At 39.2% G+C, this 23591-nt stretch overlaps 1 protein-coding gene across 1 annotated transcript in view; it reads left to right on the top strand.

Moving 5' to 3' along the window:
* Positions 1–21468, top strand: part of SEMA3C (semaphorin 3C) — a 188495-nt gene extending 167027 nt beyond the window's left edge. The window contains exons 14-18 of the mRNA XM_062210107.1: positions 942–983; positions 4407–4564; positions 11088–11155; positions 14654–14784; positions 19731–21468. Of these exons, the coding sequence (XP_062066091.1) occupies positions 942–983; positions 4407–4564; positions 11088–11155; positions 14654–14784; positions 19731–20144 (813 nt within the window). The 3' untranslated portion in view covers positions 20145–21468. The remainder of the gene's footprint in view (positions 1–941; positions 984–4406; positions 4565–11087; positions 11156–14653; positions 14785–19730) is intronic.
* The last annotated feature ends 2123 nt before the right edge of the window (positions 21469–23591 follow it).

Here is a 23591-nt window from a genome sequence, read left to right on the forward strand (position 1 = left end):
CGTATTTCCTGAAAATAAGCCCATTTGCTTAAGCTTCAATTGGAGCTATAACTATTGCCTAGGTTATTATAAATTCTAACATGTGCATATGTGTATGTGTGTGTGTATATAAGGAATGATCAAAAACTTCTTGTAATTGAAAGTTAAAGAGATTATCATTATTTTTTCTTTCTAAGTGTTTGTAAGTGCTGGCAACTTTAGAAAGCAAGATGATGTGGGGTGCGTTTGGCTTTCAGAGCTTGCTTCCACTTGAGATTTTCACATAATATTTCAGGGATCTACATTCAGTTATCAGAAGTCTATTTTAATCATTAGAAAAACCAAGAACGTTTAAGAAGTAATGAATAGAGTGACTTTCAAAGGGTTACTGTTTCAGGAAGTTCCCTGGCTCTTTCACGCATTCACATTTTTCAAAAGAGGAACTTTTCTAACAGTATTTCTTTGTTTGCGCCAATGAGAATTAATTAGTGTGGTTCAGCCTAATACGTCTTTCCAAAACAACACTTGACAGGTGCACAATGGAGTCTTATACAAAATGCTTGTGATGTGAAGAATCTGATGGGGATCCCCCCACAAGCTCCCCAAACCTGAGCACTAGATCAAATCCTAAATTCAGTGTTCTAAGATGGTTCATCGTTTATCTCATATTTCTCAAATTTTAATTTTTCCAACTGCCTGTATTGATAGATGTGTTATAATCAACTTTTTATTAAATCTAATTAAATTTTATTAAATTTAATAAAACACATCCTTAGTCCCCAAAAAGAAAAGATATTTTACAGATAAGTATATGAACACATACTTTAAAAGTATATACACACTCTTTTTTATTTTCTCATGTATGGAAAAAAAAGATGATTTCTTGAGTTTTAATAGAAAAGGAATATTTTTAAAATATGAATCATTTGAGCAATTAATATGTTGTTTTCTAATTTTTTTAGAATCGTGTCCCCGTAACAACAATGAAAATTTCATCCAAAAAGGTAAATACAAAGCCATTTTTCTGTTCTTTGTATATGAAAATGTTTGCTATTATGAAATATATATAACTTTTTAAAAATTAGTTTTAGCATTAGCAAAGTAATTAACACTATTAAAAGTATTACTGCCACAAAATTTTCTTAAATTTTGACAAAGAACCTACTAGTTATTAGTGAAATATTAAGTTGGTTTATTTGTTTATTTTTTTTTAATTTTTTTTATTTTTGACAGGCAGAGTGGACAGTGAGAGAGAGACAGACAGAAAGGTCTTCCTTTTGCCGTTGGTTCACCCTCCAATGGCCGCTGCGGTAGGTGCGCTGCGGCCAGCGCACCGCACTGATCCGATGGCAGGAGCCAGGTGCTTCTCCTGGTCTCCCATGGGGTGCAGGGCCCAAGCACTTGGGCCATCCTCCACTGCACTCCCTGGCCACAGCAGAGAGCTGGCCTGGAAGAGGGGCAACCGGGACAGGATCGGTGCCCCGACCGGGACTAGAACCCGGTGTGCCGGCACCGCAAGGTGGAGGATTAGCCTAGTGAGCCGCGGCGCCGGCCAAGTTGGTTTATTTTTGTATTAAAGTTTGCCAGACCAGAACATATATATAGCAAGATATTCCAACATTTGTATACTCTGTATTCTCCAATATTATAGTGTGTGAAGCCAACCAAAATAAAAGTAATCTTTCTGAAGGAAGAATTTAGGACAGTGTTTGGGTAACTATAACATCACAAAATTCTCAGGGGCCCATTGTGAATAATGGATCCTCTCTAAATTCCTACTGAGGTCAAATATCTGAAATGTGCAAAGCATTCTTTCACGTTTATATGTAAGGAAATGCTATTTCCTAGTGTGTGTACATGTCATTAAAAAATTTCTTTTAAGAAAAGGTGCTTGACTTTGATGATGAGAAATCTAATGAATCTTCTCATTTGTACATGCACATGGAAAGCAAAAACCCAATGCCAATATCTACATGTGCAAGACATGCATCTCTCCAGCCCCCTAAGGTGTTATCTTAAAACAAAATTTCTAAAAGGTGAAGTAATAGGGGCAAAATAGAGTAGGGTTCAGAGTGGGATTATCATGTGTTTGCATCCCAACCTGACCATAAATTATGAACAAATCATTGAACATTATTGACCTAAGTTCTAACATCTGCAAAGTAATGCCTTTTTTCCCAAAAGACCTGATTTATATGAATTGCCTAACATAAAGTGGATCCTTGACAAATGCTATCTGTAAGAGCCTGAGACATATTTTTCTTGGACTGTGGAATAAAGGTTTCATGTGTTAGCACAACTGATTACATAGTGCTCTTCACCATATTTGGGTTGTTACAGATGAAGTGGTATTCCATAGTCAGACTTGTGCTCTTTCCACTTGACCAGATTTTATGAGGAAAGATAAATAAGGTACAATAAGCTAAAGATCTCATCTGTAAAAATGTTTGGATGGTGCATATCAAACTTTTCCCAAGTAAAAAGAAGCCATTCGTCATTTTCCCTAATGTTCCAGTGAGCTGATCCCAAGACAGAGCTGTGTTTGAAGTCAGTAGGGAAGCCCTTTGTGTAAGGTAGCTGTGTGCAAAGAGGAGGTAGCAGATTGAAATTCCAAATGGATCCATTTGATTGAAATAATTACTTTTCCTTAGATGTTACAAAGCCATGGGCATGGCATAGTAGTTTTCTATAAAATTACAAGTTTCAGCTTGCTGATAGTTCATATATCTGTTTTCAACATCTCATATCGTATATATTTTAAAATGGTTCCTTAAAAATCAGCAAGGTATTTATTTGACTTTTTGGAATTCATTTGCACAACTGCATATTGTATTGTTTTTTCAGTGTGAGAGGACATGTTGTACATCTTTAAGTATCATGGAGTTAGTCCTTTTCTCAGTGCTTAAGTATTTTATTGTTCATTTTATGATTTTGTTTTTTATTTATTCTTGTATTCCATATAATAGAAAATAGTTGGCTAAATTAAAAAGATATTATCTAGAGTGAAACACCTCAACTAGTTTTTTCCAAAACTAGTTTTCCTAAAATATTTTAACGAAGCTGATATATTCACCATTTATTCATTAATTAGTCAATAAACACATATTTTAAATATTCCTAGGGCAGTGGTTGTTGTCAAAACACACAATTGTTTTTGTCTAACTGGGAATCAAATTCTGCACAGTTTCTAAAATCTGACTTGGTTAAAATAATTATGTTAATCTATTAGAATAATATATGATTTGAATGACTGATTAAATTTGAGAACATAAAGATTTTATTCTACTATTACCATTAATTAATATTCATTGAACACTTATGAAGCACTTCTAAATGTTTTATGTTGAGGTAGCCATTCCAACTGACTTCTTACACAACACTTTGGGGCAAGTGCTGTATTATTCTAGTTTGCCAGCAAGACAGCTGAGATTCAGCAGTTACCCAGCAGCTATGGGGGTAAGCTGAGATCTGAACCCAGGAAGCCTGTCTCCAGAGATTTGATTGTTGAATGCTTAGGAATAGATGGGAAGAAGAGAAGTGTTCATGCACATCCCTCACATCCACATCTACTCAACTTAGAGATTCTATGCCAACTTAATTATTTAATATCAGTCCTTTGGGAAATAAGGAGTTTCAATTAATGACTCATACCTTCAGTTCCTGAGAACTATTTTGCCTACAGCTAAAGAAATTGGAACAGTACCTCAAGAACTTCTTGAGTAGGATTCGAAGTGGGATTATCATGTGTTTGCATCCCAATCCCAAATCTTTACTGATAACTTTCTGAGGATGATGAAGACTGCTGGACCATGAAATTTCAAGATATATTTAAATATAGATACTGACATTCTTTGAAATAATTTTAAAATAGATGATATAAGTAATAGATCACTTTCAAAGGCACATGATCAAAATGTTTATTCATTTCATCTAATACTTACAGTCTACTATGTTTTCTTCTAAACTGAAAAATGCCTTTTATTTAAACCTGAAATTTTCCAAATCCATAAAGTCATGAGTTTCCAGACTTAAAAAATAAGAAAGCTTCCTTGTGCTTTGCTAAGAGACAGCATTCAAAGAGAACAGAAAACATCATAATTTAAATCTGTAGTGTACTAGTTCCAATAGGAGAAAACAATGATTCTCAATGTTTAAAATACATTCCCATTCTACATGGTACTCCGAGGGCTTTTTTCTTTTTCTTTTTTTTTTTTTTTTGGTAACAGGAAAGTGGTAATGTTATAGGCATATTAACATAAGAAAATTCTATTTATTATGGCTTGAAACCCTTCTGTGCTTCGCTGCTCGTTTTTAGTCTGTCTCCAAATGAATGTGAGGGTTTGTGTGCCTATATTATAATGCGTTCCTGCTGAAAGTCTTCTTTTACCTTCCACGTATGATATAAATCATTATCGTGCCTCTCATAGCAACAGTTATACGTGAGCTCCAATGAAGGGATTTCCCAAGTGTCTCTGCACCGCTGCCACATCTATGGCACAGCCTGTGCTGACTGCTGCCTGGCCAGGGATCCATACTGTGCCTGGGATGGCCATTCCTGCTCCAGGTTCTACCCAACTGGAAAGCGGTGAGTACTAAACATTCAGCTGCCAGACATATCAAAGTGCTCCACGTCAGGAAACTTGGTACTGTTGCTATCTTCTTAAAAAAAATAAAAAAAAGTCGGAGGGGTATTAAAGTAGTAGCTATATTTAACACTAATGAAGTAAATGGCCAGGCTTTTCAAACTTGGGAGTTTCACAGATAAGGTGATGCTGATAGAAATCAGGGCTTTGAAAAGATTTCTTTCTGCCCTTGAACCCTCCATTGCAGCACCCATCTCTCCAAAGCTCACCAAACATTTTGGGCAGCATTCAGAATTTTTTTCACTCTGCCTAATGTACGTCTTTTTTTGAATATACATGGTTATATATTGTTAAATCTCATCTTTGCAGGGTTACCCTGCATTGCTTAGTTCTTTTATAATGAAGTGCTTGTCTTCCTTATAACAGAAGAAAGATATTATCTAGAATGCAGTTGCCTGAGTCCTTCAAGCTACAGGAACATTGTTCGAGTGTGGGTACTCTGATCTGCTTTCAAAACCTTGACCGCCTTGAAAGAGGTGACTGTTGGTTAGGTGGAGGGAGAAAAACATTCTGAGGCAGGTGCCTTTTTTCCAAGCAAAGCCTTTTGCAGGCAATTCTGCAGCAACTTGGACCAAGTGGGAAGGGGCCACCAGTAGACAAATTGATTGCGGAACAAAAGTACACAGAATTCAGAATTAGCCAAGATCATCGCTCTTCTCAGTATTATGATGATATGGATCATTATGGGTAAGAGGGCCAAAATCGATAAAAATCAGGGTCAACAGAGGAACAAATAGTATCAGCCATGAGCACCAATGACCTACCAAGCAGGCACTGGGGTGGTAATGGTTTGTAGCTTTTATTCTCTGTAACAGATACATTTCTTTAAGATCCCTGACAGATTACTGTAACCCTTGCCCTTTTGCTTCTTTTATCCATTAGTCCAACAAATACTTATCATGGGACAAATATTTCCCAGGCACTGTTCTAGAAACTCAGCATATATCATGGGAAACCACAGCAAAGGACAGAAATCTCTGCCTCTGGGGATAATAAATTCTAATGGAGAAAGATACGCAATAAGTAAATAAAGAAAACCACTAGTACTCATATAACAAGTAATGATAAGGTTTATGAATTTAAAAACAAGACAGAAGGTGGGATAAACACATGGGAAGCAGGGATTCGCAGTGTTAAGCGGGTGGTTGGGAGACTTTACAGCAGGCATAATATTGGAAGGAGGATAAAATGTAAAATTGAAGCTTGCTTTGAAGTCCTAGGGTATGAAGAGTTTGGGAGAGGGGAGGTGATAGAAACTGCAAGTTGGGAGGCCACTGTAAATGCAGGTGAGATGTAATGATTGCTCAGGGTTGATGGAAGTAGGGCTGGCAAAAAGTGATCTAACCTGGAGAGCGCTATGCTACTGATGTATTGGTTGTGGGAGGTGAGAGAAATAGAGGTATCAAACACAGTCCAAGGGAATGGGCTTTTATCCAAGCAGGTAAGATGCTTGTTAAGATGCTGCATCTCACACTGGTGTCCCTGGGTTCAATTCCTGGTAGCTTGGACTCCTAAACATAGTTTCCTATTAATGTAGACCCTAGGGGACAGCTCATGAGGGCTCAAATAATTAGGTCCAATTATTCATGTGGGAGATGTGGTTTGAGTTTCTGTCTCCCAGCATTAGCCTGGTCCAGACTCAACCAGTATGGACATTTGGGGAGTGAACCAGTAGATGGGAGTGCTTTCTCTCTCTCTCTTTCTTTCAGTATGTGCTTGTGTGTGTGTGTTTCTATGTGTTTCTACCTCTCAAATAAAAGAAAATCCAAGTTCTCCAAATAGAGTGTGAAGATATGTGTTGATGTCATTTCCTGACGTGGGAAAAGTATCAAAGGAGCCAGGTTGTGGGGAGAAAGATGAAAGCTAGTGATATCTGTGAGATACTCGAGTGGGGGTGTTCGGTTGGTGGTTGGAGATGTGCCTCTGGAGTAGAGAGGCGTGGCCTAGGCTGGATCATTTGCGTCTTCTATCCTTAAAAGCATGGAATGTGTGGAAGAGTACTCCTACTCTTTAATCCAGGACCCCTTCATATCAGGGTTCAGAGTTTCTGTTCCTTCAAGTCATTTTAGGAGTTAGTAGTGAAGTCCATGTGTTATTTTGATTCCTGCATTGAATTTCAGGACTTCATTGCCTTGAGACATTTCATCTTTGCAATGGGTTGAAAAGGCATATTTGACTTTTTTTTACATTTCCTAAGTTTCTGTAAAAACATGAGCTGGCTCTTTGGATTCCATATTCACCAATCTATTATAGCCCCAGTCATCCTTGCTAAGATTCCACATTGCCCCCACCCATGACTACAAATCTTGTTTTTAATCATGCTTTCTAAATAAAGATTGAAATAATTTTGCATTTCTTTACTGAAATAATAGCATGTCTCTTATTAAATCATGTACGATAGATTGAGAAAGTAGTATCCATTAAAAGAGCTGTGTTGATTATTTCTAAACTTGTCTTAATTCTATCTTGAAGAACCTGAAAATGCCATAAAAATATTTCACTGAAAGTGTCTATGCTCTTAGATTTTCCAAGTTATTTCCAAACACTGTAAAGCATATACTCATAGGGAAACAAAATAGATTTTCTGAATGAGTTAACTGTTGGCTAAATTCCCATCCTCAAATTCAGTAGTAAGATGAAAATGATCATTTGGAATACTTTCCACATTAATTTTCTCTAATGGTGACAAGTTACCTGGTTTTCCTCTGATTACACTGTCTGTCTAACTGAAACACAGACATCATTAGAGGAACTCATAAGAATGAAGATCAAAAGTAAGTCTTTTGAACTGCAGCAACAAAGAAGTCCAGTTATGCTGTCCCTAGAAATCAACAGAATCCATTCTTCCACAGAATACAGTTGTTAAATATCATTGGTTTGGCCGGCGCCACGGCTCACTAGGCTAATCCTCCGCCTGTGGCGCCGGCATCCAGGGTTCTAGTCCCGGTTAGGGCGCCGGATTCTGTCCCGGTTGCTCCTCTTCCAGTCCAGCTCTCTGCTGTGGCTCGGGAGGGCAGTGGAGGATGGCCCAAGTGCTTGGGCCCTATACCCACATGGGAGACCAGGAGGAAGCACCTGGCTCCTGGCTTCGGATCAACACAGCACGCCAGCCGTGGCAGCCATTTGCGGGGTGAACCAATGGAAGGAAGACCTTTCTCTCTGTCTCTGTCTCTCTCACTGTCTAACTCTGCCTGTCAAAAAAAAAATATCATTGGTTCAGGAAATTTTCTTTTTCTCTCCCTCTCTCCCTTCCCTTCCTCCCTCCTTCCCTACCTCCCTTCCTCTCATTCTTTCTCTTTAACATGGCTCATGGTAAACCATGAAAGCATTTTTTTCCCTCTCCACTCTTAAGTACCTTAAATATTTGTGCACTGGTATCAAATATTGCAATTTAGTCTCTAATGTTATTTATTCTGGAGTCAGACATGTGGTTAGAAATTTTATTTTAAGACAAGATAATCAGTTCAATTTTCAAGTAAAACGCTGTTCTATACAAGCATAAAATGATTTCATTGTTTATCCAAGGAAGTGGACTGTAATGAAGCATTGACAAGCTGGACCAAATCCCCAATCCTACATGCAATATGATATGGCTCTGCCTACCAGCATGCCTTGGTGATGCATACAGAGGGAATCTACACATCCAGAATTTCAGATGGCTGCTTTGCTGTCTTAGGCCAAGCCTTAGTAATGTGTTTCTGTTTTTGAATGCCTGGAAGCTGATACAATAAATTCAGCTTGTCCAACTTGAGAGTTTATATACATGAGTAAACCATTACATAGCTCTGATCACAGGACAATAAATTTAACCATTGTGCATGATATTGCTCATCTAGATAGCTGACAATGAGCAGGTCAACTTAAGAACTCTCATGGAATGCTCATATAACATCATCCCAACGTGGCTAGTAGTAAATAATGCCATGACTTCAAATTGCAGCAAATGGAATGCAGTAAAAGCCTGACATGGAATCTATTCTAGAATATAGTATTTACTTTATTTTTTTTATATAAGAGTGACTAATATTTCCACTGTTTTGTGTGTAGGATTGTATAAAAACATGCAAATGAATAAGGACTTTGAAGCTTTTTTGGAAAAGGAACACTTAAATGGAGCAAAATCTTATACCTGGCCGGCACTGCGGCTCACTTGGCTAATCCTCCGCCTGCGGCGTTGGCACCCCGGGTTCTAGTCCCGGTTGCTCCTCTTCCAGTCCAGCTCTATACTGTGGCCCTGGAGGGCAGTGGAGGATGGCCCAAGTGCTTGGGCCCTGCACCCCATAGGAGACCAGGAGAAGCACCTGGCTCCTGGCTTCAGATCGGCGCAGCGTGCCGGCCGTAGCAGCCATTTGCGGGGTGAACCAATGGAAGGAAGACCTTTCTCTCTGCTTCTCTCTCTCACTGTCTAACTCTGCCTGTCTAAAGTAATAAAAAAAAAAAATCTTATGCCTATATTTTTGTAAATAAATGCATATAATGAGCTATGTACATAAAGTAGTAACTGTTGGCTATAACTTAAAAATTAAGTTTTTTATTTGGGATTGTTTTGCTGTATACATTTAATAACCATTATGTGAATTTAGTATTTCTGTTCTAGCTGGATATTTTAATTTAGCTGCTTATTTATATATTTTTTTCAGTAATGACAGTAAAGAATTTAGCCCTGTAGTTCCAATATTTAAAAGAGTCCCTTCTGTGTCACTTAGAGCAATGTTTATATCCAGGATGTCTCTCTCAGAGGATTTCAATTGCTCTATTTTGATTTTTTACACTGTGTAATAAAATTGATAATAAAATTTAGAGAATCAAAGACTCAAGAAATTAAAAAATTAGAATCCAAATAAAACTTTCATATAAACAACAAGGATTTTACAAAGAATTTGACTGTTTGAAACACTTAAGCTAATAATGTCTAACAACTAATTGCAGAGAATGAAACAATTTGATCCAAGATAAACTTTAAAAACCAATAAGGCATTGGGCAGGGGCATTGTGGCACAGCAGGTTAAGCTGAAGCTTGTGATGCAGGCATCCCATTTGGGAGCACCAGTTTAAGTCCCACCTGCTCTGCTACGGATCCAGCTCCCTGCTACTGTGCTGATGAGGCAGGAGATGATGGTGCAAGTACTTGTGTCCTGTCATGGGAGATTCCAGGTTCCTGGCTCCAACCTGGCCCAGTCCCAGCCATTTTGTGAATGAATCAGGTCATTTTGCACTCATTTGGGGAGTGAACCAGGGATAGAAGATGTCTGTCTGTCACTCTGCCTTTAAAATACTTAAATCTTTCAAAAAAAATCAATAAAGGATATTTGGGGGACAACTAGGGAAATTTTAATATAGAATGTACAGATGATATTATTAAGTAAATATTATCTATCATGTATATATATTACATATATATGCACATACACACACACACAGCAGTATATATGTGGTATATACCTGTACTTGACAGAGAATAAAATTAATGTGGCAAAACAAAACAATTCATGAATCTAGATGTGCCAGTGTCTTCTGCACTCCTGTATTCATTTTCCTGTAAACTTGAATGTTTTCTTTTTTTTTTTTAAAGATTTTATTTATTTATTTGAGAGGTAGAGTTACAGACTGTGAAAGAAAGAGACAGAGAGAGTCTTCCATCCGCTGGTTCACTTCCCAGATGGCTGCAATGGCCGGAGCTATACTGATCCCAAGTCAGGAGTTTCTTCTGGGTCTCCCACATGGGTGCAGGGGCCCAAGGACTCGAGCCATCTTCCACTGCTTTCCCAGGCTATAGCAGAGAGCTGGACTGGAAGAAGGGCAGCCAGGACTAGAACCGACCCCCATATGGAAATCCGGCACCACAGGCGGAGGATTAACCTACTGCACCACAGTGTCGGCCCCTTGAATGTTTTCAAAATAAAATCTGAGGGAAAACACTTTTTCTTTGATATGGATAATGTTACTTAACTTCATAATTTAATGTCCATATCTGTATGGTTTGTTTCAAACCGATTTTAATGTAAGTAGCAAGTATTGGCTTTTGCAAGAAAAAATATAATTATTTAAATAAAGCTCTTATATGAAAGAAAATGCTAGTGAATTTATCATTTAGGTCATAGTTTTAGAACATTTTGGATGAGTGTCTCTATCTTAGAATTTTACAGTCTCAATTATAGAATCTAGCATTTACCTAGGAAGTCTGTAAAATACCATATTTATAGACATTGCATCACAAATGGCAGAGGGGAGGGACTGAATGTATTCGGGTTGAGAGCTAGGGTAAGTATCTACCCTCTCATGGATGCATTGAGTCGTTGAATGGGAAATGTCAGATTGCTACATCAGTAATCAGACCTTCTATTTTAATTTTTATGAGAGCTTAGGTAATCAGCAGATTCTAAAGTTTAGAATTGCAATGTTTCATAAGTGGTATAATTAGCAATAATAATTCTAAGTCCCTTTCGTGTATTTCTGTACTTATAGAAGGAGTCGAAGACAAGACGTGAGACATGGAAATCCACTGACCCAGTGCAGAGGGTTTAATCTAAAAGGTATGAAAAGTGAGCAACAATCAGTCTTGGTAAGCAGTACAAGGCTGCCAATCAGTAAAGGGAAATGTGGTGTTAAATCCAAGCCTCTCATTTTAAAGCAAGTCACCGCAGACATTTCTGGTATTCAAATATGGCCATTAAAATGTTATTTACTGAGAATTGTGATACTAAATGTCTGTAAACACATCTACTTCCAGAATATTCATTGGTAGGTTTTTAATACATTTTTTTAAATTACAGATCTTCTTAGTTACTATTTTCTTTCTGAAGAAAAATTTTTTTTCAAAATTTACTACTGAAGAACACATCAAACAGTGCTTTTTATTTCTGTAAAAATATGTTCAATAAAATTTAGGGCTTTAGCCATTCTGCAGCACAAAGTTCACTCTGTCTGCTGTAGCACAGCAGTTCCTCCAGCCAGCCCCAGATATTTTTCATCTTCCCAAACTGAATCCCTGTGCCTATTACGTTCTAACTAAGCATGCCTTCTTCCCTTCAGCCCCAGGCAGCTGCCACTCTACTGTCAGATAAATTTCTTATGAACTTGACTTCTCTAGCTTCCTCTTACATAGTGAACACATGCAACATTTGGTCTTGTGTGACTGGCTTTCTTTGCCTAGCCTCTAAGTGTCCAAGAGTCATTCCTACCATATCACGTATCAGTATTTTCTCCCTGGGGGAGGCTGAAAAAGATTCTATGGTGCATGAACACAGTGCTGCATTTTGCTGATCCATTCATCCATTGCCAGACACATGGGTTGCTTGCACCTTTTACTGCATTGAATAATACTGCTAACCTACACGGATGGACACAGCGCCTTGTTACTGTAGACAGTCCTGCCTTGTGTTTTGCAGTTCATCTGACCCCCTCCTTGCCAACCAGACACAGAGACACCATGTTATTATCCTTCTCCCACCAACCGGAAGTGTCTCCAAGCAGACCTTCCTCCTGACTCCCCAGGGTGCTAGAGCTGTGCTGTTTCAAAAATTAACCCAAAGACTCCTCCTTATAATTCTTTTAGTCTGGGATTTCCTTTAGTAAAGGATGGTATTCTCATTACAAACTACCATAACTGCAAGGAACAACTTAAAACAGATTTTGCGTAATTGTTCCTTAAGACTCACTGAAGGAATAAATCAAAGTTACTGCTTCTCTATTAACTGAGTATTTTATAGAAATGTGTCAAATCCCATGAAGTGTAGTAATTGTCATAGTGGTAAGATTAGTGGTAACAGCAAGCAGATAGTGATGCAAATTTTTGTCAGAACCTGAGTGTCTTTTTATGATTATTTCACTTAATGCTCATGAATCTGCTAGGGTCTGTTATTGCTCCTGCTTTATGAATGAGAATTCTCTTCATGTCTAAGTGACTACATGATGATACCCAATGCTTGACCTAATTTAATGCTTTTATTAAGGAACTTGTGTGAAATAATTGCAACTCCTCTTTTAGACATGAGTAGATCCAGTCACTGGTCTAAGGCTACACAGCCAGTTGGGGTGAAGCTGTGATTTCATCCCTCATTCCTCTGATTCCACAGAGTGTTCCCAACCACTACATCCTCCTGCAGCCATGCTGTGTTCTCTGTCCTTTGCTTGTGTTTCCGAACTTCCTCTACACCACATTGAGTATAGAATTGGGGATAAACCTACCTTTGGTGTCGCCTGGCACCCACTGACTCCTAACGTTCTGTTTCCTCAAAGCTCACAGCCTCTCTCTCTGTGTCTCTCCTTCTCTCTCTGTAACTTGTTCAAAATAAGTAAAGAAATCTTAAAAAAAAAAAAAAGCCAAAGAGTGGGGTGGAGGTTGTGGCTCTGTGACATGACGTGCAGAGTAACCTCCTGTGACTCCGGCACCTCTTATGAGCAAACATTCATGCCCTGGCTGCTCCGCTTCCTATCGAGCTTCCTGCTAATGGCCTGAGAAAGCAGTACAAGATGGCCTAAGTGCTTGGGCTCCTGTCACTTGACATGGAAGACCTGGGTGAATCTCCTGGCTTTGCCCTGGTCCAGCCATGGCTGATGAAGCCATCTGGGGAGTGAACCAATGGGTAGAATATTTCTCTCTCTGTCTTCCCCTCTCTCTATGTAACTCTGACTTTTAAAATAAATCAGTCATTAAAAAAAAAAAAAAAAAAAAAAAACTTGACAACCTCAGTTAGCTCGGCTGACAAGCTACTTTGCGGGTACATTATAATAATTAGGTATCCAAAATAATATGGAGTGAAATCTTTGGTATAGAATCCCATGAGGGGCCGGCGCCGCGGCTCACTAGGCTAATCCTCTGCCTTGCAGCGCTGGCACACCTGGTTCTAGTCCCGGTTGCCCCTCTTCCAGGCCAGCTCTCTGCCATGGCCAGGGAGTGCAGTGGAGGATGGCCCAAGTCCTTGGGCCCTGCACCCGCATGGGAGACCAGGAGAAGCACTCGGCTTCTGGCTTCGGATCAGCGCAGTGCACCGGCCACAGCGCGCCGGCCACAGCGGCCATTGGAGGGTGAACCAACGGCAAAGGAAGACCTTTCTCTCTGTCTCTCTCTCTCTCACTGTCCACTCTGCCTGTCAAAAAAAAAAAAAAAAAAAAAAGAATCCCATGAGGGGCTGGCGCCATGGCTCACTTGGTTAATCTTCCACCTGCGGCGCTGGCATCACATATGGGCTTCAGTTCTAAGTCCCGGTTGTTCCTCTTCCAGTCCAGCTCTCTGTGTGGCCCAGGAGGGCAGTGGAGGATGGCCCAGGTTCTCGTGCCCCTGCACACGCGTGGGAGACTGGGAGGAGGTGCCCAGCTCCTGGCTTCGGATTGGTGTGGTGCCGTGGTGGCCATTTGGATAGTGAACCAATCAATGGAGGGAAGACCTCTCTCTCTCTCTCTCTCTCTCTCTCTCGCTGTCTGTAACTAACTCTACCTGTCAAATAAATAAAAAAAAAGAGAGAGAGAAAAGGAATCCCATGAATCAACATGAATTCCTTCATCAATAACAAAGCCTTAAATTAATTTTCTTGCTCTCCACCCCTGTATGTTGTGTGTGTTTTTTTTTTTTAAGATTTATTTATCTGTTTATTTTGAATGACAGAGTTACAGAGAGAAAAGGAGAGACAGACAGATGAGGGAGAGAGATCTTCCATCTGCTGGTTCACTCCCAGATGGCCACAATGGCCAGGGCTAGGCCAGGCCACAGCCAGGAGCCCTGAGCTCCATCCAGGTCTCACAAGTAGGTGCAGGGGCCCAAGACAGCTGGATGAGAAGTAGAGTAGTGGGGACAGGAAGGACAGGCACCAGTGGCCACCTGGGATGCCAGCATCACGATGGTGTCTGTACCCGCTACACCACAATGCCATCCCATCCCTTTATGTTGAACAGCACAGTGGACCATGTGAAGCAGTGGCCTTGTTCAGTAGTAGCACCGCCTTCTGTTTGATCAGTGTCACAGAGCAATCAGCACTCACGAAACGGAACGTGCTGTAACTTCTGTTCTCTCCCTTTTATTTCTTGCTCTACAGCATATAGAAATGCAGCTGAAATTGTTCAGTACGGAGTGAAAAATAACACCACGTTCCTCGAGTGTGCCCCCAAGTCTCCACAGGCATCCATCAAGTGGTTGTTACAGAAGGGCAAGGACAGGAGGAAAGAGGTGAGTGACTCACAGGGCGGGGATCAGTGAGGGCTCCGCCCTCAATCTCTGTCCCCCCCCCCCCCCCCCCCGTGAGGTCAGGGCAAAGGGCAAAGGACTGGCTTCTGAAATCCTCTTCTGTTTTGAGAAGACAAGGACCACCCTCTTTAGAACCCCTTTGTGCTTAGAACGGATGGATTGCTTAGAATCCTCTGTCTGCCCACCTCCGTGACGGTGATTGAATCAAGAGCCAGGTAGAGTGGTTGGAAATGTCCTACTCTCCATGCATCATAAAATCTGAAGGAGAAATACAGCCTTCTGGATTTGTGTGTCCAGTTGTGGCAATTTAAGTTACTAGCTATTAAGTTGATTAAGGCTAAGTCGAATGGAGAGCATCACAAGCCACATAGGAGATCACACATCACATTTAAACAAATGTTGGTTCTTTAGGAGCAAATACTTTGCAACTCTGAGTTGCCTGTGAGCTATTGAGCAAGCTGTGTCTCCAGTGTTAAGGAAGATTAAGATGTAGGCTGAGGGCCATGTGCATAAGAGGAGGTTTAATTATCTGTAGGAAAGATGAAGTAGTTCCCAGAACCCTATTTTTCACCAGAAGTCTATAATACGTTAAGAAATCTTTGAAAAAAAATTAAATAATTATCAAAGATGACTTTCTTCCTGTAAAATCTGCCATCAAAGACACCATGAAATGCCTGCAATTTAATTAATTTTTAATTGATTGACTGGATGTGCTTTGCAAAATAACATGGGATGCAAGTCATAATGTGTGCAGGTGATGACTGTGGCTAGGTCATGAACATGAGACTATAAATGATTAATCCTTCCATAAAACGTCTATATGCTTGCATATGAGTTGAATAACTGGTTGTTAACCAAGAATTACCTAATATGGATAAAATATTTTCTTTTAGTCAGTAAAAAATTTAATAAAACAATATAGAAGTGAATGTGTGAGTAATTCCCATTACTTAAAATTAAAGTAAATAATTATTATAGGCTTGAATACATACCATAGAAATTAATAATAAAATTTTAAATGTAAAAGAAATTCAAATATATCTTTTACATTTAATCTTTGTTGTGATGTTTGCAGTGCTTAATTTCAGAACATTGTGGAGACAGAGCTGTTACTATCTTGATTTTTCTTCCCATCTCAAAAACATAAGGATAAAATAATTTAAGAATATGATACAATTGGCCGGCGCCGTGGCTCAACAGGCTAATCCTCCGCCTTGCGGCGCCGGCACACCGGGTTCTAGTCCCGGTCGGGGCACCGATCCTGTCCCGGTTGCCCCTCTTCCAGGCCAGCTCTCTGCTGTGGCCAGGGAGTGCAGTGGAGGATGGCCCAAGTGTTTGGGCTCTGCACCCCAGGGGAGACCAGGATAAGCACCTGGCTCCTGCCATCGGAACAGCGCAGTGCGCCGGCCGCAGCGCGCTACCGCGGCGGCCATTGGAGGGTGAACCAACGGCAAAAGGAAGACCTTTCTCTCTGTCTCTCTCTCACTGTCCACTCTGCCTGTCCAAAAAAAAAAAAAAAAAAGAATATGATACAATTAATTCTACCACAATTATGAAAATCTATTCTGTTCACAAATTAAGTAGAATTAATTTAGTTTTAAAAACTATTATTGTTTTATTTATTTTTTCTTGATTCTTTCTTACTGCTTCAGGCAAACATATTGTTCACATTACTGATGTTTAAAAATTGAGCATTTTTTTTTAAAAGATAAGTGGCAAAACCTCATGAAATAAAATGCCAGTAGCATAAAGTGAGAACTAAAACCCTTCTTCTCCTTTAGTACTTATTCCCACTTGGACTATGAGGTTTCTATGAGTTATATACTCTATCATTATATATTCCTCCAAATATGCTTTATAAATTATCTCTCTCTCCCTCTGTTTCACACACACACACACACACTTACACACACATAGTCTTTTTTTTTTTTTTTTTGACAGGCAGAGTGGACAGTGAGAGAGAGACAGAGAGAAAGGTCTTCCTTTTTCCGTTGGTTCACCCCACAATAGCCGCTGCGGCCGGCACACCACGCTGATCCGAAGCCAGGAGCCAAGTGCTTCTCCTGGTCTCCCATGCGGGTGCAGGGCCCAAGGACTTGGGCCATCCTCCACTGCACTCCCGGGTAACAGCAGAGAGCTGGACAGGAAGAGGAGCAACCGGGACAGAATCCGGCGCCCTGACTGGGACTAGAACCCGGTGTGCCGGCGCCACAGGCAGAGGATTAGCCTAGTGAGCCACGGCGCAGGCACACATAGTCTTTAATACCAGTACAAATCAGTTACCTCCGTTTTATTGGCTGCATGCTATTCCCCTGTGTGAATGCATCTTGTAGTTTTTAAAGGCTCTCCTGATTAAGTTATTTCTTGTTTTTCTTATCAAAAGCTAGTGTTCTGGCACAGCGGGTTAAGCTGCTATCTGCAACACTGGCATCTCATATGAGAGGTGGATGTGTCCCAGCTGTTGCTCTTCCAATCCAGCTCCCTGCTCATGCATCTAGGAAAGCAGTGAAGGTGACTTGAGTGCTTGGGCTCCTTTCACCTATATGGGAAACTCGGATGGAGTTCCAGGCTCCTGGCTTCAGCCTGGCCTAGCCCAGGCTGTGCTAGACATTTGGGGAGTGAACCAGTGGGTGGAAGAACTCACTCTCTCTGCTCCTCTCTCCCTCTCTCCTTCTCTCCCTCTCTCCTCTCCTTTTCTTCCTTTTCTCCTTTCTTTCTCTCTTTGAAACTCTGCCTTTCAAATAAATAAACAAATCTCAAAGCATACCCAATGTATACAAACATCTGCATATTTGTAAGAGTATATTTTCTAAATAAATTCCTGGAAATGAAATGGCTATACCAAATATTATGGACATACCTTATGGATATTAAACTGGACTCAAAAAACTCTTTCCAATTTTGCACAGATAGAAAAATCTTTCATTTCTTTAATTTCTGGATGCATTTACTCATTCTGTAAATTATTGTTAAGGTACACTTAAACGTAAAAAGATTAATGTCAAAACTTGGTTTCTTCATTTTGTCCTAGTGAGTTTTCTATTTTCTAATTCTGTTCTATCATTTGGCTTTCAATACTAGCTTAGCTTTTTGTGCTTTTCAGTTGGATTTTTTTATCAAAAACGATCATTGAGGGAGTAGGCATCTAGCTTAGTGGTAAAGACACCATTAAAGATGCCTGTGTCTCATACTGGGGTACCCAGGTACCTGGCCTCAGCTTTTGATTCCAGCTTCCTGCTCATACCAACCCTAGGAGGTGATGGCCCCAGTGACTGGGGCCTTGCTACCTACACAGGAGAATGAGACTGAGTTTCTGGCTCCCAACTTCAGCCTTGCCCAGCCCTGGGCACTGCAGGTACCTCTCATAATATCTGGGATCTGTTTCCAGGTCCAGGTCCTGATCAAGCTCCCTGTCAATGCAGACTTGGGAAGGTGGTGCTAGTGGCCCAGGTGATTGGGTTGCTGCTCCTGGCTTTGGGCCTGGCCAAGCCCCTTACATGGCAGGCACTTGGGAAGGGAACCGGTAGATAGAAGCTCTCCCTTTCTCTTTCTCTTTCCTACTTTGTTTGTCTTTCTCTGCCATCTCTGTCTTTCCAATAAATATTTTTTTAAATATTTGACCTGGAGTCAATAATAATGAAATATCTATATGCACAGGACTTTATCATTTACAAAAATATTTCACATGTATTATCCTTTTTTATTTTGGTAAAATTTCTTTTTTCCTCTAAGAAAGGAGTATTTTAGAGTATGCATGTCCCAGAGCTTTTTGTCACTTAGGTTTGTCTCTATGTTGGGAATACAAATTGCTCTAACTATACGGAAAATGGATTTCAAACATTTAGCTGATGTCCAGCAAATGGTCATTTTACAAGTGTAAACCTGTACAGTAATTAAATATTATCTCATTGCTTTTTATTACCTTTCCTTGGGAAGTGAAGCCACATAAAAGACTTATAAGACAATATCATTTTGCTTTATGTTTTTATGTGGGAAAATGAGAAAATGTTCTCAATGTTTAAAACTCTGCACAGCTCATGTGTTTTTTTAAATTTTAGAATACTCACTCATTGAAAAAAAAGATAAAATTCAACCCTTTAGTAGTGTTTCACATTTTTTACAAGTCAGTGAGTCATTTTCTAAAAACATAAAAGAACTCCAGGGTGAGACAGACAGTTTAAATTGCCTGTGAATTTCAACGATATGTGTTGGCTGTGACTCAGATTCCAAGAGTAACACAAATTCTATGTCTCTATTTTGAAACTGCTTTTATCAAAGGGGATGCATTTTAAATTCTTTTTTGCCTAAAAGGCAATACCTTCACTTGCACTATCCCTGTGACTGAATCTCAGACCATGCAAAAAAAACAAATAACAGCAATAACAAAAAAATAATAATAAAAATGATGGAGGGGCCAGCATTGTGATACAGCAGGTTAAGCTGCCACTTGCAGTGCTGACGTTCCATATTGGAACATGATTGCCCTGCTGTGTTGCTTCTGATCCAGCTCTCTGCTAATGCATCTGGGAAGGCAGCAGATCATGGCCCAAGTACTTGGCCCCTGACACCCACGTGGGAGACCAGATGGAGGTCCTGACTCCTGGCTATGGCATGGCCAGACCTGGCTGTTTTGGTCATTTGGGGAGTGAATCAGTGGATGTAAGATTTTCTTTGTCTCTAGAGAGAGAGAGAGAGAGAGAGAGAGAGAGAGAGAGAGATACACACATCCCTCCTTCTCCATTGCCCTGCTTTTCTAATTAATTAATGTTAAGGAATCAATGGAATTGGCCAAACATCTCTATCCACTGAGAAGGAAACTAATTTGTGCTCAGTGATCTTGCCGAATTTGTGAATACCAGCAATATTCTGTATGTGTTATATCACTTTATAAAATATAGTTTGGAGACTTTACTGTGTTTCTCTCTTAGGTTAAGCTGAACGAACGCATCATAGCCACCTCCCAAGGACTCCTGATCCGCTCTGTTCAAGATTCTGACCAAGGACTTTATCACTGCATTGCAACAGAAAACAGCTTCAAGCAGACCATAGCCAAGATCAACTTCAAAGTTTTAGATTCAGAAATGGTGGCTGTTGTGACGGACAAATGGTCCCCGTGGACCTGGGCCAGCTCTGTGAGGGCCCTGCCCTTCCACCCCAAGGACATCATGGGGGCTTTCAGCCACTCGGAAATGCAGATGATAAATCAGTACTGCAAAGACACTCGGCAGCAACACTACCAGGGCGAGGAGTCACAGAGGATGAGAGGGGACTACGGCAAGTTAAAGGCCCTGATCAACAGCCGGAAAAGTAGGAACAGGAGGAATCAGTTGCCAGAGTCCTAATCGTTTCCTACGGGGAGGTTGAGGTTAAGCATCCAATAACAAATGCTCTGTCTTCAACGATCACATTTTGAACAAAGAATCTTGTGCTTTACCCATGAGAAATCACTGAACTAAGGTAATTATTCACTCCTCAAGTGAGTTTTACATGAACTGAAATGAGCATGCGTTTTCTTGTATGATATTGACCAGCACTAGACTTGTCATGGTCTTCATGGTGCATATAAGTATTTAACTCAACCCAGATTTTATTTATATCTTTATTCACCCTTCAAAATCCTTATGGTGGTTACAAACGTAGAATGATTGCATCCCTCGGTTGAAGGAGAGGCATCACCCTGGGGTATTTCTTCCCTGCTCTGGAAGTCCAGAGTTCCAATGTTCAGTAATTTTACAGATGAAAACAAATTCCAGATTCACAATTTTCACATAGTAAAAGTCATATAAAAATGCCTGCCACAGAATGGCTGATGGAACAAACAAAAAATATAAATGACAGGGCACAGGGCATTTGAGTGTTGTACAGAAACATGAATGATTCATAGAGAAAAATGATGGCTTGCTATGATCCCAGTGATATGTGTTGTTGCTTTAAGATTTAAAAGTTGTCAGTTACTGATATCTGTCATTGATCTTTGTTCCCTTGTTTCAAGAAAACAGAATGAGTAACATACACTATAAAGATCACTGGTAGGAGTTATTTATGTCAGTGAAGCAGTTGGGTTTATCTTGTTAGATTGTCATCTTCTAAACAAAAGCACTTTTGGGGGGAAGTTATTTAAGTTATTCTAGACTTATATAAAATCATACACTATTTAATTGCTTACTATATTGTGTCTGATTTTCTAGTCTGTGTGGCAAATTGGTCAATATAAGAAGAAAAAGAGTTTTGAAGTACCAAGCTCCTCTATAAGGGAGGAGACCTTCAAAAAGGAGAAAAGAAACATAATCAAAGTAGAAAATTCAAGTTTATTATGAGGAATTTCTAACAAATGTGGCACATTTTCAAATTTCGTAGTCCAGTTCAGTGATTGATTTTCACTTTTTAGAAAACCAAGCTCACACATCATTAATTTTTAAGTCAGCATTTTATTTTTTATAAGCTTTTGCTTGTGGTGGAGAGTTGCTCGTTACATCTGAAAGGAAACAATAATATAAGAAAAAATATATTAAAATATTCTTATGTTTATATTGTTTTTTCTTTTCAAACATTCTTTTAAAATGAATGTTGCCACATATGTTCACTGGTCAGTGTGGAAAGTTTCATGATGAATAAAATAATTATCTTCTAATTAGTATGTTTGGATAATTTTATTAGAGTAATTTAATACTGAAGTCATTTTCTCCAAGTTAAAAATTAGGGAAAATGTGAGAAATTTCCTCATGTTCTCATATTTCTTTCAAAAACACAAATTTTGGGTTTTTGTTTTATTTTGTTTTTAAGATATTTTCATATTCCCAGTTAAAAACAGAAATTCCAAAAAATTCCTATGTATAATCTAGTATTAAAATTTTATTGAAAGGAACAATCATGCAAAAGATCATCAGGGTAGATACACTACCTTTTTGAAAAATTCAATACAAGATTCAAGAACTAAAATGATTTTGAAAGTCAATGTGCTCACTGTTCAGAATTTAAGAATATAATTTATAATTTAAATGGTGATAAATCATGATATCTGAGGTGGCAAAAAAACAGCAATTAGAATGAACAAAATAACAGCAAGCAACTAAAAGTCTATTGTCCCAAGTGTGTATGATTCTAAACTTTTCTCTAAAGCAGTTAATTATAAAAATGTTTTGTCTGCTGACAAGGTGTAATTAAGCTTCTTTTCCCCAGGGGGCACAGACAGAAAGGTGTGTCCATGTAAAGCCCAAATCATCTTCTGTGCTTCTGATCAATCTATGCTGTGTACAGAGTTAAAAGTCATTGTTTTAGAGTCACGATTCCCCCTGCTGATTCACGTCAACCCAAACTGATAGACAATAAGGTACTTTGTTTTATAACATTGTTTGTGCTATTTAATGTCCTCTATTTCGACTGGTATTAAACTGTATATACCTTTATTACTTTTCTTTCAAAACTATGGAAGTTGTTTTTGAACATAACTCTGCCAAATATAAAGAAAATTTTCTTTCTCAAAATAATCAATGTATATTAAATATTGGTGATTGATTGGTTTTATTTTATGTAATTTGATGATTCCACAGCTTGGTATGTTTTTCCATTTGTATTTGTAGATAAAATTTCCTAGAAATGCACTTTTTTTTTCCCCAAGTGTAGGTTTGTGAATAGACTTTAGCATGATGAAACTGTCATCACGGTGAATGTTCATCCTCTGTAAGAAAGCAAACAAAACGTAGTCAACCCACTAAAATTTAATTGGACATTGAAATAATTTGTCTGACAAAATAAAACATGTTGAATTCCCCTAAGAATGTCTTTGGTTTTTCTCTTTAATGTAGAGTTGAATTCCTTGTCTCCATGATAGAATCTGTTGAATCCTACTGTGATAAATTTTATCTATTTTTGTAAAAAGTACATATATATATATTTCAAAATGTTAAAATTCCAGGAGGATTCACATGTATAAGTGGTTTTCAAAAAATTGTTGGAAATTGAATATTGTGAAGAAAAATATCCATGGATTTCAAAATTATTTGCACAAAAGTGTGTTTTATATTTCTTGTATTTAAAAGACAGAAATGGGAAAGAAACAGACTGATTGTTCGTCTACTGATTAACTTCCCAAATGTCCATAACAGCTGGGGCTGAGCCAGACCAAAGCCGGATGCAGAAATGCAATCTGAGTTTCCCACATAGGCAGCAGAGACCCAAGTACTTTAAACTATCACCTGCTGCTACCCAGGGTACGGATTAGCAGGAAGTTGGCATCAGAAGTGGAGCCGGGACTGAAACCTAGACATTCAATATGATTTCTTAACAGCTACACCAAACGCCCACCCCCAATATTTCAATTCTCTTTTCCATGAATTTTTTTGAAGCACTCTCGTAAAATTCTCCTTCAAGAACCAGTAGCACTCGTTCATCCAGTCTCAACCTTTGAGACAGCCAATGTCATCAGTTTTTTGTGTATAGTTTCAAGATATTTTTATGTATGCAAGCAAAGACATATGTTTTCTTCCTAGTATTCTACATCCATCCATTCAGAGTATGTTGTGTCTCCATTGGGGAGAAGTTATAGTTTAGGGCTGTATAAGCTTTGGAGCCACACTTCCTGGATTTGAATCCACATGCACTCTCCTATTTTGAGAAAGTTTTTCAATTGCTCTGTGCCTTAGTTCTCTATATAAGTGCCCGTAAAGTGTTGAGGGAGAATGCATCTTCTGAGGAGTGTTCCCTAAGTTCATGTCTCCATTTTCTAGACAATGGTATCTTACTAGAACTGAAAGGGGTCTTTGCCAGGTTCAATGCCAGTGATCCAGGTG

Source organism: Lepus europaeus, chromosome 1 (genome assembly GCF_033115175.1).
Source record: "Lepus europaeus isolate LE1 chromosome 1, mLepTim1.pri, whole genome shotgun sequence".
NCBI lineage: Eukaryota > Metazoa > Chordata > Mammalia > Lagomorpha > Leporidae > Lepus > Lepus europaeus.